At 43.1% G+C, this 20,145-nt stretch overlaps 1 protein-coding gene across 4 annotated transcripts in view; it reads left to right on the top strand.

Moving 5' to 3' along the window:
* Positions 1-20,145, top strand: part of UNC5D (unc-5 netrin receptor D) — a 477,260-nt gene that overhangs the window by 177,859 nt on the left and 279,256 nt on the right. For all 4 annotated transcript variants that reach the window (XM_069956215.1, XM_069956352.1, XM_069956101.1 and 1 more), the window contains exon 2: positions 6,643-6,861. In XM_069956215.1, coding sequence (XP_069812316.1) covers positions 6,643-6,861 — 219 coding nt within the window. The remainder of the gene's footprint in view (positions 1-6,642; positions 6,862-20,145) is intronic.

Raw genomic sequence — 20,145 nt, 5'->3', positions numbered from 1 at the left:
TTCTGTATGCCACCAACAAAGTTGGCAGCAGCACCTTCTGTATATGCAAGGTTCACATAGTACACTTGCAGCTGAGGGAAGTCAGGCTTCCTTGAACGACTGTTGTATAGTATTGAGAGGACCCTTGGGGGCAAAGGGAAATTCCTAAACCTGGTGACTGGTGCAACACCCTCATGTGAGATGTAAGATGGGTCCGTAAGCAGTCACATCTAAACAATGTGTCTCGGTGGGACCTTCACCAAATGGGGTTAAGGAACACTATGGAAGGTCATGACTCTATTGTGAAAAATAACGTAATCTACAGTAAGCGTCACCTATAGGGAAGCCCATCTTACTAGCTCGGTTTCATGATTAAACAGCGCACTAGACCCATTGCTTCCAATATGCTCTTGTGACTGAATTCACCTCATCTTCTCAGCCTGTTGGTTGTTTTCTCAGCTTTCCCTCATGCGTGAGTGCTTCAGTCTATTATCTGAAGCGATGTCATCCATAAAGCATCACGCCTGTCAGACTCTAAACTTTCACGTCAGAGAGGACGTGAATCTTGCTTGGCTATTATACGACTTTTCAGGCTCACGACGTCGGCGGCTGCTGCTGCTTATATTGCGCTCTTGTGCTGACACTGCAGCTATACCAACCGGTTTGAAACTCAGGCTGACGTCTCATAAATCTTTACCGTTTGACTGTGTGAACAGCTATATCCTGGCGGAGAACTCACAGGCAACCGAATATCCGTAACCGGGCCTTATTCTCACATGAATGAAAGACACAATGAAATTTTGCAGGCTTGATAAGCAGGAGTGAGACATTAGCCGTCATGCAGTATGAACGTGATAACTATTTTTTCCCTCTTTTGTATAATAATACAACTAGATTCTAACCACCTGTCGATAAAGTTTTTCTCTGCCACAAATTGCACGGGGAATTGATTTTTCGTCCTTCATAGTTGTGCAGCTGGCAGTGCAATTTTCTTCCTGTCACCGGGGTATTTGATAGGAGGAGTGTGACCTATGCATGGGGACGTTAATACATTCTTGGAAAATGAGCAAAGGCAGATAAAGGCTCATGTCCTGATAGAGAGGCAGGTCAATTTAGTGTAGGAGGCCACGGCATAGATACCAGTGACAGGGCTAAATGAAAAGAACAGACAGTGCCAACTATTTTGCTAATGTCCGAATATCTTAACTCTTTTGTGTCTTTTAGAGCAAATTTTTTTTAAAAAAAGGCACTGCTACTTTCCTACAAACACAGTGCCATCCCTGTCATTAGGTTGTGTGTGGTATTACAATTCATGTCTTTTCACTTCAATGGAAGTGAGCTGCAATACCCACGCCCAAACTGAGGACAAGAATGGTGCTGTTTCTGGAAGAAAGGTGACATGTTTTTTCTAGCCTGTTTAGGTTCATTGCATTTGATACTCTACTGCACAACAGTTTAATTTGAAAGCCGTAAATGCAGGATCTGAAGAGAATCAATTTACATGGGTTAAGGATTGTTTAAGTGACAGCAGATAAAGATTGGCTGAAAGCGTTATGCATTTAAACCAGGCTAAAGTGACAAATAGAGAAACCTAAGGTTCTGTATGGTGGTCTCTATAGGGCACAGGGTCTCTGTTAAATAACTACCCTCCCTGATTAGCTTTACTTTTAATTTGTCATATTATATTTAGCAATGCTAGATAATATTTTTTGTAAAAAAAAAAAAATCTAATTGTATTTAAATATGTCTCACAAGATGATTTCCTTCTCATAGTTCCAGGGACACATCTCGGTGCCATCATTCAGGCCTGGTCATTCAATGGTATAGTGCAGGGGGCAGGCTCAGCATAGATTGTAGAGTAGACCTTCTGTATGTAGTTACTACACTTTATGTAGTTAGTTTACATTAAAATGTTTTTTGGGGACTTTTTCGATGGTAGCTTATCCTTAGGATAGGCCAACAAAATATAATTGGTCCAATCTTTGGCACCTCTAGAAATAAATATATATAATTTTTTTTTTTTTTTTTTTTTTTTTTAAATACAGAGACTCAGTTTCCAATACAGTCAACACAGGTGTCTGCACTGTGCACTTGTTCATGGGTGTAAATGCATATTTTACAATGGTGATAAAGGTCTCACAATATAAGATCATTACATATTATCAGTACATTACTTTATAGATGCATCCCTAGAGGATCTCGATAGCGGATAGGCTTGTTACAATTCAGATTTTCTCCCTGGAGTCATCTGACAGATATTAACCTTTCGCACATTAATCTTACACAATACTTTCAATAGCTTTGTCACAGCACATCATGTTACCATTTACATTTTAGCCACCCTGGGTGATGCATAACTTCTAAAACATTGTCTGACCTTTCACAGCAGTAAATTCCTAGCACAATAAAATGAGTGTTCGGGAGAGGTCACCCACTAGTTTTACATATGATACACCAGGTGAAATAATGTATAAATGATAAATATTATGGTAGGACAGCTCTTTATATTCTACTATGGTTAAAGGCAATCCGTCGCATTGAAAATACCATCCGATCTGATTTATATATACAGTACCTATTGTAAAAAATTCCAGAATAACTTGTCTATTACTCATGTAAATCTCTTTTGTTCTTGTTCTAGGCTAAGTAGCTATGTGGGCGGTGCTACTCTGTGACTGACAGCTCTCCCTATATGGACTCTTATACACAGATGCCATCTACTGAGTAGGACCTCCCACTTGACTACCTAGGCCAGAATGCCAGAGGAGTACATGAATAAAATAAGTTATCCCAAAAGCTTTTACCGGAAAACTATATCTGCTCAGCCCCCTCCTTCTCTATAACATGATGCCTGCAGATTGTACTGCATTTTCAATGTGACAGGTTCCCTTTAAATAATATTGCCCCAGTCAGTAATAATCAGACAGTGAAGGCGATCAATGCTTTCAAACCCAATAAATCTTTGACAAGGCACTGATATTCATTAGAAATATGGATCAGATATGTTGTACATTAATGTTACTCAACAGCTGACGGCCCTTTGTGGGTATGTGTGTAAATTGATGAATAGTCATCGGTGGAAATGAGCATATGCAGCTAAACAGAATTTAAAATTCACAAATTATTTAAAGTGGTATTCAAGCCACTAGAAACATATCCCTTAATCACAGGATCTCAAAAAAGGGGATTAAACTCTAAGTGCTAGATGAAGCAGTGGGTGGCCCTTGCTCCATTCATTCTCTATGAAGACACCTCTTGCTTCTTACTAGAGAAGGTGCATGGATTAAGATGGCCATAGAGTAAACCAAACCCACTGATTTTGAAAGAATCAGCCAACCAATTAGTAAGCATGGGGGCCTCCTTACTTTCCTATGACAGCAGGTGTCCAGGAGGTGAGCATTTGAATGTGTTCTCTGGGAGATAAGTCAAAGTCATCAAACATCTGGTATAAAATTCTAAGTGCCTAAATGCTCTCTTACATGGGCTGATTATTACCTGAATGAACTTAGTATTATAGAAAGTCAAGAAATGTCCCTGGATTCCGGGGCCACACTATATGGAAACACTGAAACAGAACCTCTTCAGCTCTTTAAAACTAAAAATGTTTATTTTCATGCTTTATAAAAACACTGGCGAGTTTTGAACCATCTGGTCTAAACCGCGTCAGAGTTTTACTGAAGCATGAAAATTAAGATTTTTTAGTTTAAAAGAGCTAGAGAGGTTCTGTGTCAATGTTTCCATATATTTATAAATACTAATTTCTAATAATCCACCTAAGTAGCAGCGGGTAACTGGACGATGGTCCCTACACTGAATAGGTGGTGCACAAGACAACACAAGACAAACAGGAACACAATAGATCAAGTCCAATGGTCCAGGTCACATACTGACAGTTAGCGGTACTGAATCACAAAACCAAAAGCTTAGTCAAAGTCAGGCAGGGTAGTCAGGGCAGGCAGCAAACAAAAAGTAAACAGGAGAATAGTAAGGATCAAAAACCAGAAGACCAACCAGAAAATATATAACGAACAAATGCTTGCTAGGAGAAGAACTCAATAACCAGCACCTAAATGAGCCCCGATAAAAACTTATAGAAAGCCAGGAGACTGTCCCACAGCTGATTGAATCGGCTCCTGGCTCCAATGCAAAACACCTGCAGCAGAAAGGATCCTGACTAGTGATGAGCGAATACTGTTCGATCGAATAGATATTCGATCGAATAGTGAGATATTCGAATATTCGATATTCGTACGAATATCCCGCGAATATTAAATATTAAATAAATAAATATTCGATAAGCGTTCAAGTCCCCCAGCTTTCGGTTTCACCCTCCAAATGGTCAAATAGATGTTTTTCACTATTCGAATACTTGTTCCCATAGACTTTAATGGGATCGAATATTCGATCAAATATTCGAACATTTGCGGGATATTCGTACGAATATCGAATATTCAAATATCTCACTATTCGCTCATCACTAATCCTGACTGGTGGCTACTTAGTAAGGGTATATGCACACTACGGAATTTGGGAGTAGATTTCAAGCGGAGTCTGCACGGCAGTCTCTGCTTGAAGTACCACCTGTCCCATAGACTGTCCGATATTCTGATACTCGTTCCGCCGTCTGCCGTCCACCCAAAGAATTGACATGTGCATTCTTTGGGCAGATGGTGGAATGAGCTTCAGAAAATGATTGAGTCTATGGGACAGGCGGAACTTCAAGCAGAGACCGCCACACGGACTCCGCTTAACATTTCCGCCCCAAATAAGAACATTGCACAATACACACAAAACCTAGAAAATCAGCGTTTTCTAGGGCACATAGCACGAGCCGAGGGGCTCACTAAGCTCCACACAGGCACAGGCCTGACATAAGTTTTCCAAGAAAAAGTCACAGAATCAGTATACTGTAGGTATAATGTAAAATCTATATTATATATTTATAACCTGTCCCCCCAAAAGATTCTTTGCTGTTATGCACAACAACAAAGCACAATAACGAATCAATAGAGAGATGCATTGCTGATTGCCTGCCAGTCACATGCGGCCATTAGTCTTCTTATCTCTCTATTACACTTCTCTTATGACCCAGATTTATATTTGGGTGTAATCGGATAATTAGGGATCCTTGACATTCCTGTTAGCCAAATAAAAGAATGGGCATCTGGACTCGGTGATGTATATTTCTAATCTTCTGGGTTAAAATAAATATAAAAATCCCTCTCAGTGGATGGCAAGAGATTGCCTGATGTGTATCTTAATAAGGTATCTATCAGTAGGGTCTGGACATTAGGATAACATGTGCTTCCTAGGGAGTAAAAAGCCATGTTTGCCTTATTTATTATCCCTTATTTATATAGACTCAGTGGTTTCCTTTAAACTAAATTCCACCATCCCCTGCCTGTTTGAGCCTTATAGCTATGAAATAGAGATAAGGTGACCATTTATTTCCTAATTGTACAAACAGATGCTAGAATCAGGGGAGTGAAAAAAAAGATCATTTTATTAGGGTTGTCTGCTTTGGACAATCTTTTTATTATGATGTTTTAAAGCCTTTTGCATGCTGTGCGGTTGCTGTATCCCAAGCAATCAGTCCATCAACTTTGCTGCAGCGCCCCCACAGGGGAAATTAAAGGGGTATTCCACTCAACCATAACTTTTCATATGTTGCTGCCCAGGTTGAGACTAAAAATTCATTCCATACTTATTATTTTTTCAGTCTCCTTCCCCCAGTTCTAAGCTTCTGCTTTGTGCTAAGGACACAAAAATCTGTGTGTGAGCTTTTCCCTCCGTCTCCCCCACCCTTCCGAGGCAGCTGATGTAAACAAGTCCCTATCTACAACGTTGTAATTCCATGAGAATTAATCACAGGGAGTTCATCAGCAACTTGACCTCAGATTTAACCCTCCCAGCATTACAAAAATGCTCTAAAGTTGTGGTTAAAGCCTGCCAGGGACTTGTTTACTTCATCTCTCTCAGAAGGGAGAGGGTTGGAAGGGGAGACAGAGAAAAAAGGGGACTGAATACATAATAACAAGCATGGAATGAATTGTTAGTCTCACAATAACATATGAAAGTTATGTTTCAGTGAAATACCCTTTTAGGCCATACAAAAGTCATCACAAACACTGGGCTGTCCATGTAATACATGTGTCTACCAGACTTTCAGATGAAACATGTAGCTCCTCTCTGTTTTGAGTGATAGATGAGTAATACATGAAAGTCCTCTACAGCGGCTGAAAGCAAAGATTTCTGTAAGAGCATATTTAAAATTATTTTTCAAACCAGAGAAAATTAAAATCTCAAAGTTTATAACTTAAAGGAAACCGATCATCACTTCTATGCCACCCAAACCACAAGTCTTTGGTGTGGTCACCAATGGTTGCTGTCTGCTCTATATTCCATATTTCCAAACAGGGAGATATCTCTCAATCAAGGCCGACAGGGCAGGAAGAAACTATTGGGAATGGACTATATTGTCTATGAAATAGCATACAGCAACACTGTGGTCTCTGTATGTATGCTCTATATATGTATATATGGTTGTATGGATGGATGGATGGAAGCAATGCCAGAATTAAACTTTGTAAAAGTTATAATAATAATTAAAGTTTAATTAATATTTTCATAACATGCTCAAAATTTCCTTGAATTCTTTTCCAGGAAGCAACAATGGGGAAGCTGCACCAGATTCTGCTCCTTCTGCACTCGGTACTCTACCTTATTTCCAGATGGAACCAGAAGATGCCTACATTATCAAGAGCAATCCTATCATCCTCCGCTGCAGAGCCATGCCGGCTATACAGATCTTCTTCAAGTGTAATGGAGAATGGGTGCATCAGAATGACCACTGGTTTGAGGAAAGCATTGATGAAGGCTCTGGTAAGAATTTAGACTTTTATTTTTAGGAACCTCTGGTTGCTTAGGGACTGTAGCTATAAATCTCAGCTGTATTCTACAAACTTTAAATTTGTAGAATGTCCTCTGTCCTCTGCAATTCACGTTCCAAACTGATGACACTAGATATAGATATTGATGACAGCTGATGACTGATGACACTAGTTAGATATTTGTTAGGTCAAGAGACACAGGGTGTAATTCCTGTTTAGAACTCAGAACCATCCTTGGCTTGTGGTAAATGGTTGAGACTGCACCTTAAGTTATGTTTTACATTAACTTGTCTGAGCCCTGTCTGAATACTGCTCTATTCCTTCTACCTCAGTAATTGATTTTCTTAACACATCCATCTCTTCCCTGCTAGTTTCCTCTGGCCACCCAACAGTTAACGTTTGTTTGCTTTTGATTGACACTGCGCCTTTCCACTTATCCTTCACTTTGTCAGTCTGGGTTCTGGGTCTCTGATCCAGTCACTTAATGGACTGGACCCCTGACCTCCTATATATACTTCCTTGGTCTAACTATTAGTCTTTCTTTGTAAGATAAGCTATTGTATCCTGTGTGTCTTTACTCTCTGCCTGCTTTGCCTGGTTAGCTAACTGTGGCTTACTGTACCTTTGGCCTCGCTACTAGAGATGATCGAACATCGAAAAATCTTAGGTTCTATAGAACTCTAACCTTGCCGAACCTTCCGCATTTGATTTCCGATGCCTTCCCGGTCCGTGGGGAAGGAGAAGACAGCCCGGGTACCGCCTGGAATTCCGGGATTCAGCCTATTATCTAGGCTGAATCCCGGAATTCTAGGCGGTCCCCGGGCTGTCTCCTCCTTCCCCACGGACCGGAAAGGCATCATTAATCAAATGGAGATGGTTCAACAAGGTTCGATCGATCATGGTTCAACATGTTCGATCATCTCTACTCGCTACTTGGATCCTGATTTTGTAGTGAATTGCTAGTTTGATTTTGACTCTTCTTGTGTTTGCATTGTCTTTTCCTTGTTTTATGTTCCACTCTGTCAAAGGTCAGGGTCCATCTCTGTAATTGTTCCGAGTCTTTTAGGACTGTTTGAATGTTTAAGGCAAGTAGGCAGGGACAGAGGGTGGGGACAAGTTCAAGGTTCACTGTCTGTGTCCACCTCATTCCATCCCTGGACGAACTTTATCTGCAGTTGTTACACAAGGTACCTTTCATACATCTGTCTGTGCTTCTAAAATGTAAAAACATGCTTATTTTATTTATTTTTATTTTATTTTCTGGTGCAAAGTGTCGAAGAGGCTTTACTATGTCCCAGAAGTGTTGCATGCTTAAGTCCCTCCTCTCACCCCTTACCATGCTTGACTGACAGTCAACTGGAAGCTAAACCCCAAGCAGGGATAAAAGGAGGGAGGAGGCATTACAGCCTACAGCACATCAAGAGCTTGCGAAAGTCCCTCTGACACTTTGTACTCTTTCTACATTATGGAAGCAAAAATTAATGTATGAAAGGCACCATGTGTCTTACATCTAACAGTGTCAGCAGTTTGTAACATGAATTTCAGCTAACAGATTCCTCTTATTAAAGTAGGCCACACTACAATTAATTAAAATGTCGAAAAAATTCTATGCAAAGCAAAGAGATTCTATATCCATCTTTGAGAACAGATGTGAAATACTTTTCTTGGTCTTATTCTAAGACAGGGATATAGAACAGGGATATGAACTGTATTCAATTAAAATGGGGGAAAAGCCTGTGCATTGTTTCTGTGATATATATTGCATCTGAAGGATGAATGTTACATAGAATACGCCATGCTGTGTGGTACTTTCTCATAGTTTACAATCGCCAGCGTATGAGTAACTGAAAATGTGTCACTTAGCTGCCTGAAAAAAAATTCAATTAAACAAAATCTGACGTCCAAGCATTGTTCAGCCGTCTGCAGGATTGACAAGAGAACATCCTTTTGACAGCGGTGATTAACGAAGCAGGAAAGTTTCCTTCCACGTTAGAAAGTTAGCACCCGTCATATTAACTTCTGTTGATTTGTAACAATAAAATACAACAATAAATAAGAAAAAGAAGAATGAAGTTCTTAAAGGCTTTTACATACAGTGGAATAAATTAGGTGAAATGGAAAAGCTAGTCAAAAGAATAAACGTGAGCATAAGGAGGCCATACATGTCCGAACGATCGTTCAGTCACCAGTTATCTCTCCTGTCCAGCTCCGGTCCTCCCCATACACAGGAACGTTTGGACCAGACAGACATTACTGTATCCTTTATGGGAGGGGTAAGCCACAGCCAGAGAGTTATGTTTGTGGCTTCTCTCTCCCAGAGCAAAAGAGTAGGGAAGTGATTTTCTATAACGCCCTATCCCTAAAGCCATCAATACCATCTGTAGGTGATTGGTCAGGAGACCTCCATGCACCTTATACCAATGGTCAAAAAAAAAAAATGTATAAGGTGAATGGGAACCTTTTAGTATTTAACGCCTTCGGGACCAGGCTAATTTTCGTTTTTGCGTTTTCGTTTTTTCCTCCTTGTGCTTAAAAGGCCATAGCACTTGCATTTTTACACCTACAGACCCACATGAGCCCTTATTTTTTGTGACACTAATTGTACTTTGCAATGACAGGCTGAATTTTTGCATAAAGTATACTACGAAACCAGAAAAAAATTCAAAGTGTGGTGAAATTGAAAAAAAAAAAAAACGCATTTCTTTTATTTGGGGGGAATGTGTTTTTACGCCATTCGCCCTGGGGTAAAACTGACTTGTCATGCATGTTCCTCAAGTCGTTACGATTAAAACGATATATAACATGTATAACTTATATTGTATCTGATGGCCTGTAAAAAATTCAAACCATTGTTAACAAATATGTTTCTTAAAACCGCTCCATTCCCAGGCTTATAGCGCTTTTATCCTTTGGTCTATGGGGCTGTGTTAGGTGTCATGATGTTTACTTTCTATCGGTACCTTGATTGCGCATATACGACTTTTTGATCGCTTTTTATTACATTTTTTCTGGATTTGATGCGACCAAAAATGTGCAATTTTGCACTTTAGGATTTTTTTGCGCTGACGCCGTTTACCGTGCGAGATCAGGAATGTGATTAATTAATAGTTCGGGCAATTACGCACGCGGCTATAGCAAACATGTTTATTTATTTATTTGTTTACTTTTATTTATAACCTGGGAAAAGGGGGGTGATTCAGACTTTTATTAGGGGAGGGGGCTTTTTACTAATGACAACACTTTTTTTTTTTTTACATATATACTAGAAGCCCCCCTGGGGGACTTCTAGTACATATACTTTGATCTCTCATTGAGATCTTTGCTGTATAGTTATACAGCAAAGATCAATGAGATCGGCACTCGTTGCTGCAGCCGAATACAAACAAGTGCCGAGTCGGGGACGGCGCCATCTTGGACGAGTCCCCGGCCGGCATCAGTAACGGAGCGATCTCTGCCACTAGACACCAGGGAAATGCTGTATCCGGTAATCGGATACAGCTGTCATGTTTGACAGATGAATCTGATTACTGTATTAGCGGGCACGGCGATCGGACCGTGCCTGCTAATACCGGCGGTCCCGGGCTACAAGCGGCACCCAGGACCACGCGGTTCAGAGCGGGGTCGCCGCTCGGCCCCCCTCTGAACGCCCGCACCTGCGCAAGGACGTACAGTTACATCCTCGTGCGGGAAAGAGTTAAAGGGAATAAAATGACGTGACACCTAAAGCTTTCTCCTGTAAGCCTCAAAAATGACTATGATGAGCAAATTAATTATGAATTAATTAAGAATTTTATTCATTTTGAATTTTTCTTAAAAATTCAAATTTTTCAGAATTTTTGTGATTCACTATAGGCTTTACTGCCTGCCCAGACATATGTTGTATAAAAGATCCTAAGTGGCGTTTTATATATATACAGTGATACCTTGGTTTAAGAGTAACTTGGTTTATAAGCGTTTTGATTTAAGAGCTCACAGTTTTTCAAAATTGTGACTCTGTTTAAGAGCATTGCTTTGGTTTAAGAGCTCCCTGTACTTGGTGGGAGGGGGAGTGGGGGAGGGGCATGGTCTGTATAGTGGGGTCTACAGGACTGTACTCTGACCCAGGAAGTCTCCCTCACCTTCCAAATCATAGCAGATCCACTTCAGGCTGGGGCTTGCATCAGAGGACAGGACTGTGGAGGTAATCTCTTCATAGCTGTAACCCCTCTCTCCCCGGACAGAGAGTGCTGCATGTAAGTGCCCACATCTGCCCTGCTCATTCCTTCCTGCTCCCTGCAGTCTCTGTCAGCCCTTGTGTTTCCCATCCTCTCCATTACTGTACAGTAACTTATAATATCACATTCTGCAGTTTCTGAATGTTTTATATATTCTGAATAACATATAAAACAAATTAATCATTATTTTTGGGGTGTGGAAACAATTGTCTGCATTTCTATGATTTCTTATGGGAAAATTTGCTTTGGTTTAAAAGTGGATTTGGATTACAAGCACGGTCCCGGAACAAATTATGCTCGTAATCTAAGGCACCACTGTATATATATGTATATAAAAGGCTCCACTTCTCCCCACCCATTTTTCCCTGTGGCCTCTAGGGAGCTGCCATGTATTCTTCTGCAATGCTGTAGTGATAACTAAAAAATCATTAGATGCCACCAGTCTGGGCCTGGTCATTAAAAGGAGCAGGGATTGGATCAGTATGTTAACTCTAGCTTGCAGAGGACCAGGGACCCCTATCTTTTTGACAGGAGTCAGTACATTAAATGATTTCTATAGTTGAGGTACTTTAGAAACTGTGAATCCAATCTCAGAAACTAAAATGTAACAGTGCTCTGATAAGATTATAAGACTGGTTAAAGGTTTCCTTGTGAAGGGTGGGGTCCTGTCATAGTAACATGAAAATAACTGGTGTATCCCAATGCCATTCAAAAGCCTCATTCACATGTCTGTACTGCAGACAGTAATTGTGGACCCGTACTTGTGGACCACACTATGGATGTGCTTCCATAGTGCTCCGCAACTGGAACACTACATAGAAGATTGGAAGAAAGGTAAACAGGGCAATTGAAATGCATGGGTCTACCATAGCGGAAGGAAAATAATAAGGCCTAACTTTAGCTTTAACTTCCGATCCTCTTGGTTGGCGGTCAAGATAAAGGTCTTTATTTGCTGCAAATCTTATAGCTATCAAACAGCTGCAGTCTAAATAAGTTTGTAGAAGCTGTGAAGGAAGGAAACAAGAACATAATGTAATCTTGACAGAACTCAATAATTTGTTAATCTTTAATGAAAACATTTTCACATTAACTACATTTGCACAGTTTCGCCAACCAGAGGAATCAACCTTACTGAGCAGTGAACTTAACACATTAAGGATCCGTCCGTTAGACCACATTCATTAGGATACACTGACACGTCCTTAATCCAGTCTTTCCTCGCCGAGTTTAATTCCTCAGCATTCGGTTTTACCATGCACTTTCTACGTTACCGTGCCTTGAGACGTGGAGTTGCTTAGCAATTGTGTGACTAAAATCATCAAAGAACATTCATAAACTATATCAAGCCTTTTCATCTAGATCCTTCTTCACCCTTCTCCGCAGATTATAGATAAGAAAACACACAAAGGGTTATGTCTACAAAATTTACACTCTCCCTTCAGCATTCTAGTGCATTAAATAATAATAAAAACCCATAGAATTATCTTTCAACCTCCAGGTAAAGAAGCCTATAAAGAGGAAATGCAGCATACCTAATTCAGCATAATAGCACAGAGTTCACAGCTATTCAAGAACCGAGAGCTGAAAAACTAAGAAGATCCACAGTCTAACCTTCACAACTTTTATTTTAAGGGAAAAAGCTTAAAGTATAGAGTTCACTTAGAAACTTAGGTCTAAGATTTGGATGGAGTTGGTGAAAGTTGCCTACCCTACATTGGGAATACACTATGGCGCTGTTAAGAATGACGTTTTGAAATAATTTGGATTATGTCGAGAAGTTATTAAAGCCATGAGAAAGGGAATATGTCCTTCTGAAATGCTATGAGGAGTCATACTGACACAGCTTATCATTTCCTAATGGAAAAAGGTTTGAATAAAGTTACTACCATGCTTCGATATGATATAAATCACGAGTTTGGAGGTGGACACATAGCCTGCAGGGGAAGGGCCAGCTCAGACTTCAGTACAGCATGAATATTGGGGCCCACCAAAGAATTCTTAGGTGGCCCCAACATCTATGCAGTCCTGTAGGGTGCTCCCATGAATCAAAGACACGTGTCCCGAATAACCAGTGTAGGGATCTTCCCGGGGGATGGTGTGTTTGGACACAGTTCACAGCAGACTTGGACTTGTAAAACAACAGCTTGGCGTTTATTTTCAGCATAAACAGTCCGTAACAGAAATATAGCAATACTGTGCTTTAAGAACAAAACAAAAAGGTCTTGCCCGTCTGGGCGCTAACTAACAACGCAGGTTACCTCTCTGGCACTTCAGTGGTCAGTATTGCGGGGTGTGAACAGGCCCCAGCAGCGGCTGTCTTCCCAGCTCTCACCAAACAGCATGCAGGCTGTTCACTCCTGGCTGAGAGAGAGAGACCTGTACACTGAGCACACCTTTTGCCTTCTCAGGCTGATTGGGATCAGAGCTCACCTGATCCCAAAACCCACACTGGATCGAGGGGGAGGGAATGGGAAGTCCCACTACCAAAACCTACCTGCCATTCCATGTAAGTCCAGGCCCGGCAATAATAAATAATAGCTCAGCAGCATAACACTGCTGAGCACAGATGCCTCCTGGACTCACCATCTCACACTATGTATCAACCTGGGTGAGATGTACATCCCCTCGAGCACTTTACCAGTGACATGTTCCTAATATCCCCCCCCCCTCTTCTTCAGACCGGAGGGCTGAGCATTTTGTCCCCACAGACAGTGTACCCTAGATAGGGCGTCAGCATTTGCCTGTAATTTCCCTGGCCGGTGTTCCACCATGAAATTAAAGTTTTGGAGGGAAAGAAACCACCTAGTCACCCTCGCATTTTTCTCCTTGTTTAATTTCATCCATGTTAGGGGGGCATGGTCTGTCACTAACTTAAACCTCCTGCCTAGTAAGTAGTACTTCAGGGATTCTAGGGCCCACTTCACTGCCAGACATTCTCGCTCAACTATGGCGTAGTTTTTCTCGGCCGGGGATAGTTTCCTGCTTAAGTACATCACCGGGTGCTCCTCGCCATTCACGACCTGTGAGAGGACGGCACCTAACCCTGTGTTAGAGGCATCTGTCTGTACTAGAAACTCTCGCCTAAAGTCAGGGGTAACTAGCACAGGCTGTTGGCACAGGGCAGACTTAAGGCTTTGAAAAGCCTTCTCGGCCTCTGGAGTCCATGTCACCATTGCGGACTTTGCACCCTTTGTCAGGTCAGTTAGTGGGGCTGCAACTGAAGCAAAATTCGGCACAAACCTTCGGTAATAGCCCGTAATACCCAGGAAAGCTCTGACCTGTTTCTTTGTGAGGGGTTGAGGCCAATTCTGTATTGCCTCAATTTTATTTAGTTGTGGTTTCACTAACCCCCTCCCAATAATGTAGCCCAAGTATTTGGCCTCCTCTAAGGCTAGTGCACACTTCTCTGCATTGATGGTTAACCCCGCAGCACTTATGGCATCTAACACCGCCTGGACCTTACAGAGGTGACTTTCCCAATCCGGACTAAAAATGACCACATCATCGAGGTAGGCAGCAGAGTAATCACGATGTGGTCGCAGAATCAAGTCCATCAACCTCTGAAAAGTGGCAGGGGCTCCATGTATCCCGAATGGCATCACTACGTATTGGAAGAGCCCATCAGGGGTGGAGAATGCAGTCTTCTCTCTAGCCTTAGGAGTGAGTGGGATCTGCCAGTAGCCCTTAGTGAGATCGAGGGTAGTTATGTACCTGGCATTACCCATCCTTTCTATCAACTCATCTACCCTGGGCATGGGGTAGGCATCGAACTTGGAGATCTCATTTACCTTTCTAAAGTCATTACAGAACCTCCAAGTTCCATTGGGCTTTGGGATTAACACAATCGGGCTGGACCACTCGCTCTGGGACACCTCAATGACTCCTAGGTCAAGCATACGTTTTACCTCAGATGATACCGCCTCCCTCCGTGCTTCTGGTATCCTATAGGGCTTCAGGTTTACTCTGCTTCTAGGCTCAGTTTCAATATGATGACTAATGAGATGCGTACGCCCTGGTAGGTCAGAAAACTTGTCTTTATTTCTCTGCAGGAACTCCTTAGCTTCCTGCTTCTGGGATACTGATAGGGTGTCACCAATCCTGACCGGAGGGATTGGTGGTGACAGATGACCAACAGGCTTTGTCGCCACCAAGGATTCCCTGTCTTTCCAGGGCTTGATCAAGTTTATGTGATAAACTTGGAAAGGCTTCCTTCTACCTGGTTGGTGTACCTTGTAGTTGACCTCACTGATCTTCTCTACAATTTCATAGGGACCCTGCCACTTGGCTAAGAATTTGCTTTCTACCGTGGGAACAAGTATGAGTACCCGGTCACCTGGGCTAAATGTCCTGACTCTTGCAGAACGATTGTAAATTCTGCTTTGGCCCTCTTGCGCCCTCTGGAGGTGTTCCCTTACTAGGGGCATTACAGTGGCTATACGGTCCTGCATTTGTGCTACATGCTCTATAACACTCTTGTATGGGGTGTGGGACCAAAGGACTGCGGAAATGCGACACTGGAGCGCTAAGCTGACATGTGGGGCACGACTCACAGTATTTTTTTATGTCAGCATAAATCGCAGGCCAATAAAACCTCTGGAGGACTCTCTCCTGCGTTTTATCTGTCCCCAAGTGGCCCCCAAGGACGTGATTATGGGCCATGTCGAGTACCTGACGCCGGTACGACTTAGGCACCAGGAGCTGTTCCACAACCTCATCATTAATTTTAGTGACTCTATAGTAGAGATCATTAGCCATAGAAAAATGTGGAAACTTTCTCTCAGCTTCTGGTTCCTGAGGTACCCATTCATAACAGTGACCTGCTCTCTCGCATTTTTGAGAGTGGGGTCCTGTAATTGTGCAGTACCAAAATTATCCCTAGACACCTCTAAGTCTGGAACATTCTGCGCAGTGGGAGGAGCCTCTTCCTCTCCAGCCAGGACCTGCAAAGGAAAAGCATCATTTTCATCCTGTACATTTTTATCATTTACCGTGGGTAATGCAATAGACTTAGGGGTCTCCTCACTCCTTTCAGGGGATTGTTGTTTTCCCCATAGAGCCCAGAACAATGGAAAATCACGCCCCAATATCACATTATGCATAAGATTTTTAACCACACCCACTTCATATTGTACAGCGCCTAGTTCAGTCCCGACATTAGCCCGTACTATAGGGTAAACCTTTGTATCACCATGTATGCATACCACACTCATATGTCTTGCTGGCACAAAGTCCCCAGTCACCAGACTGGCATGCACCAGGGTGACAAGGCTTCCTGAGTCCAGCAACGCCTTAACAGGAAAGTTATTTACAGTAATGTTGCAGATTTGCGGTTCAGTCTCTAGTCCAGTGACCGCAACAAAAGACGGTTCCGCAAATAGCGACTGACGCCGGCTAGCGTCACACTCCATGGGCTCAGTGGTAAGAGGGCAATGGGCAGACATATGTCCCGTCTCATGGCATCTCCAGCACTGGATAGGGCCTGGTCTCCTTGGCAGGGAGTCCTTTTTAGGGCCACTTAGCCACCGGGGACCATCACCAGTCTTTTGCCCCTGAGACACCTCCCGAGCGCTCTTCCCTCTATCAGCACCCCTCCACACTCCCCCAATAGATGGAAGTCTCTTACCAGCTGATGGCACAGATCTGGCACTCCGGGGAGGTGACGGTGCTGCAGGAACATCACGGAGGTAGTCCTCAGTCGCCTGGAACCTCTCCACAAGGTTGACAAGTTCGTCGGCACTCTTAGGGTCGCCTTGTCCCACCAAGCGTTGCAGATCAGCAGGAAGTGCACGGAGGTAGCGATCCATCACGACCCTCTCTAGGATCTGGGCAGGAGTAGAAGTGTCTGGCTCCAACCATTTTCTTGCCAGATGAATCAGGTCGTACATCTGGGACCTCGCTGACTTGTCCAGACTGTAGCTCCAGTTGCGGACCCTCCGGGCACGGACAGCAGCAGTAACTCCTAGTCGGGCGAGTATCTCTGCTCTTAGCCGAGCATAGTCCTTGACCTCTTGCTCACTGAGGTCATAGTAGGCCTTTTGAGGTTCGCCTGTTAAATAGGGCGCAATCACTTCTGCCCACTCAGTGGAGGGTAGCTTTTCTCGCTCAGCCACACGCTCAAAGACAGTTAAGTAGGCCTCAACATCGTCATCAGCAGTCATCTTTTGCAGCGCACGCTGCACAGCTCTTCTTACAGACAAAGTCTCTGGCGCGGCTGCTGCCACCAGCTGGGGATTAGCACCTGCAGACGCCTCTTGCTTTGCTATCAGGTACTCAATAAGTTTCTGTTGTTGAGCCATCGCCTGTTCATGGCGCAGATTAGCGGCTGCCTGATCCTGTTTAGCGGCTGCCTGAGCCTGTTGTTGTGCGGCCAATGCCTGTTGTTGTGCGGCCAATGCTTGCTCATGGCGTAGGTTAGCGTCTGTCAGAGCCTGTTGTTGCTGCATATTCACTTGCATTAACTGCTTCATCATCTCCTCCATGTTGCTTGACTGTTTTTGGAGTGAAGCAGCAGCCTTCACCCAGGACATAAGCAGCTGTAGCCAAGTTGATGCACACCGTTGCCCCTAGCAACCCTTTTGCCCGCTCCGCAGCACCAATTGTAGGGATCTTCCCGGGGGATGGTGTGTTTGGACACAGTTCACAGCAGACTTGGACTTGTAAAACAACAGCTTGGCGTTTATTTTCAGCATAAACAGTCCGTAACAGAAATATAGCAATACTGTGCTTTAAGAACAAAACAAAAGGTCTTGCCCGTCTGGGCGCTAACTAACAACGCAGGTTACCTCTCTGGCACTTCAGTGGTCAGTATTGCGGGGTGTGAACAGGCCCCAGCAGCGGCTGTCTTCCCAGCTCTCACCAAACAGCATGCAGGCTGTTCACTCCTGGCTGAGAGAGAGAGACCTGTACACTGAGCCCACCTTTTGCCTTCTCAGGCTGATTGGGATCAGAGCTCACCTGATCCCAAAACCCACACTGGATCGAGGGGGAGGGAATGGCAAGTCCCACTACCAAAACCTACCTGCCATTCCATGTAAGTCCAGGCCCGGCAATAATAAATAATAGCTCAGCAGCATAACACTGCTGAGCACAGATGCCTCCTGGACTCACCATCTCACACTATGTATCAACCTGGGTGAGATGTACATCCCCTCGAGCACTTTACCAGTGACATGTCCACACCAGACGAACATGTAATTTTTCTGTCTGTGAGGGACTATATACTACATGGGGGGACAGAGAGGACATATTTACTATATGGGGACTAAAAGAACTCCCCCATGCCCCTATGTAGTTTATGGGTCCCCTTTATGCCCTCTTGTAGTAAATAGGTCTCCTTTGTGTTCCATGTAGTATAAAGGCCCTCTCTATATACTATATGGGGGCACAAAGGGGACATATATAATACAAGGGAGAACAGAGAGGACCTATATACTACATGGGTACACATAGGGACCTATATACATGGTGGCAAAGAGGGGGCATACATACTATATAGGGACACAGAGGGGCATATAAACTATAAGGAGACACTAAGGGGACATATATACTATGAGGCTTCCTACAATAAGTACAATACTATGGCACACTATATGGGGTCATATAAGGGAACTAAGTACTATATGGAAGCACAGAGGGGACATATATATCATGAGGCTTCCTAACTACAGTACTAGGGCAAACCATATGGGGTCATATAGGGGAACTAATTACTATATAGAAGCACAGAGGGGCTAATTACTATATAGTGGTATACAGATTTCAGTAGCAAAATCCTCACCAATGATATTCCATTGTGGATTTGTTGTGAATGTTGGCTTTAGTCTTGAAGATGAAAATCAGCAACAATCCTGCAACAAATCCACAATGCAAATTGCTATATTGTGAATTCCAGATCAGCACACTAGGAGGTCAGTGTCCACATGGATATATGGCAGAATTTGCCTACATAGACGTATAGACAACATTTTCTAACATCCCATTTGCGGCTACAGTAAATACTTTGGGTGTGATACATGCACAGCCTTTACATTGTTACAAACTTATAATACAGCACAGACCAGTTTGTAAGTATCTGTTCAATCATTTAGCGTGAGTAGTGTATTGCATATGCAGCTGATTTTCTTGGTATAATTCAGTATTTTACAATGTTACCCTAGGGATTCTCCCTCATCTTCTGCTGATGTTGTTGCACCATTTATTTTCCTGACAAACATACTTACCTTCTGAACTGTGTGGAAACTCATTTACATACATATGTAATAGGAAGCTTTGTAGAATGTACTATTTTATAATGAAATACCGTTTGAAGGAGGAATTAGACCTAGAAAAAAAAAACTAGGCTATCTATAAAACTACGTCGCACAGTTAATCAGGAGGAAAGTGTTCTTGTACGGATGTCGGGAAATCCTACTCAAGCCGTCACTTTTATAATAAACATTCATTATAGGCTGCAGCAACCTTAGTTTTCATAATGTAGGAGCTATCATTTATTTTGAATGGCACAGCGACTTTATCTTATCAAAACAAGTTGACTACTATATTTCACTGGAGGCCACTGATGGCCACTGTGCTGTGGCAAGGCCCATAGTTAAAGTGACTCTGTACCCAAAATCTGGCTCCCCAAACCACTTGTTCCTTCAGATAGCTGCTTTTCATCCAAGATCTGTCCTGGTGTCCGTTCGGCAGGTGATGCAGTTATTGTCCTAAAAAACAACTTTTAAACTGCCAGCCCTTGTAACGCCTGGAGTAGTGGATCCACTGGACCGTCACCAGCGATGGCACTAACCTCACCAGGGAGCGGAGTCTAAGGGGCCGCTGGTTTTCACCAGAGCCCGCCGCAAGGCGGGATGGACTTGCTGCGGCAGGCGACCCCCAGGTCGCTACTCCTGGCTTGGTTGCTAGTGACGGCAGGCGAGGCGTGCCAGGAGCAGTAGGCAGGAGATGGTGCTGGCAGAGGTCTGTAGGCGTAACCGCAGGTGACAGGCTGAACACAGGAGCAATGAAGTGACAGGGGAGCAGGAACCAGGAACAAGGACTAGGGACCAGGTAGCGGATAGGAATCA

The sequence above is a fragment of the Dendropsophus ebraccatus genome, chromosome 1 (assembly GCF_027789765.1).
Source record: "Dendropsophus ebraccatus isolate aDenEbr1 chromosome 1, aDenEbr1.pat, whole genome shotgun sequence".
Lineage (NCBI taxonomy): Eukaryota > Metazoa > Chordata > Amphibia > Anura > Hylidae > Dendropsophus > Dendropsophus ebraccatus.
This window is presented reverse-complemented; position numbering and strand designations above follow the sequence as displayed.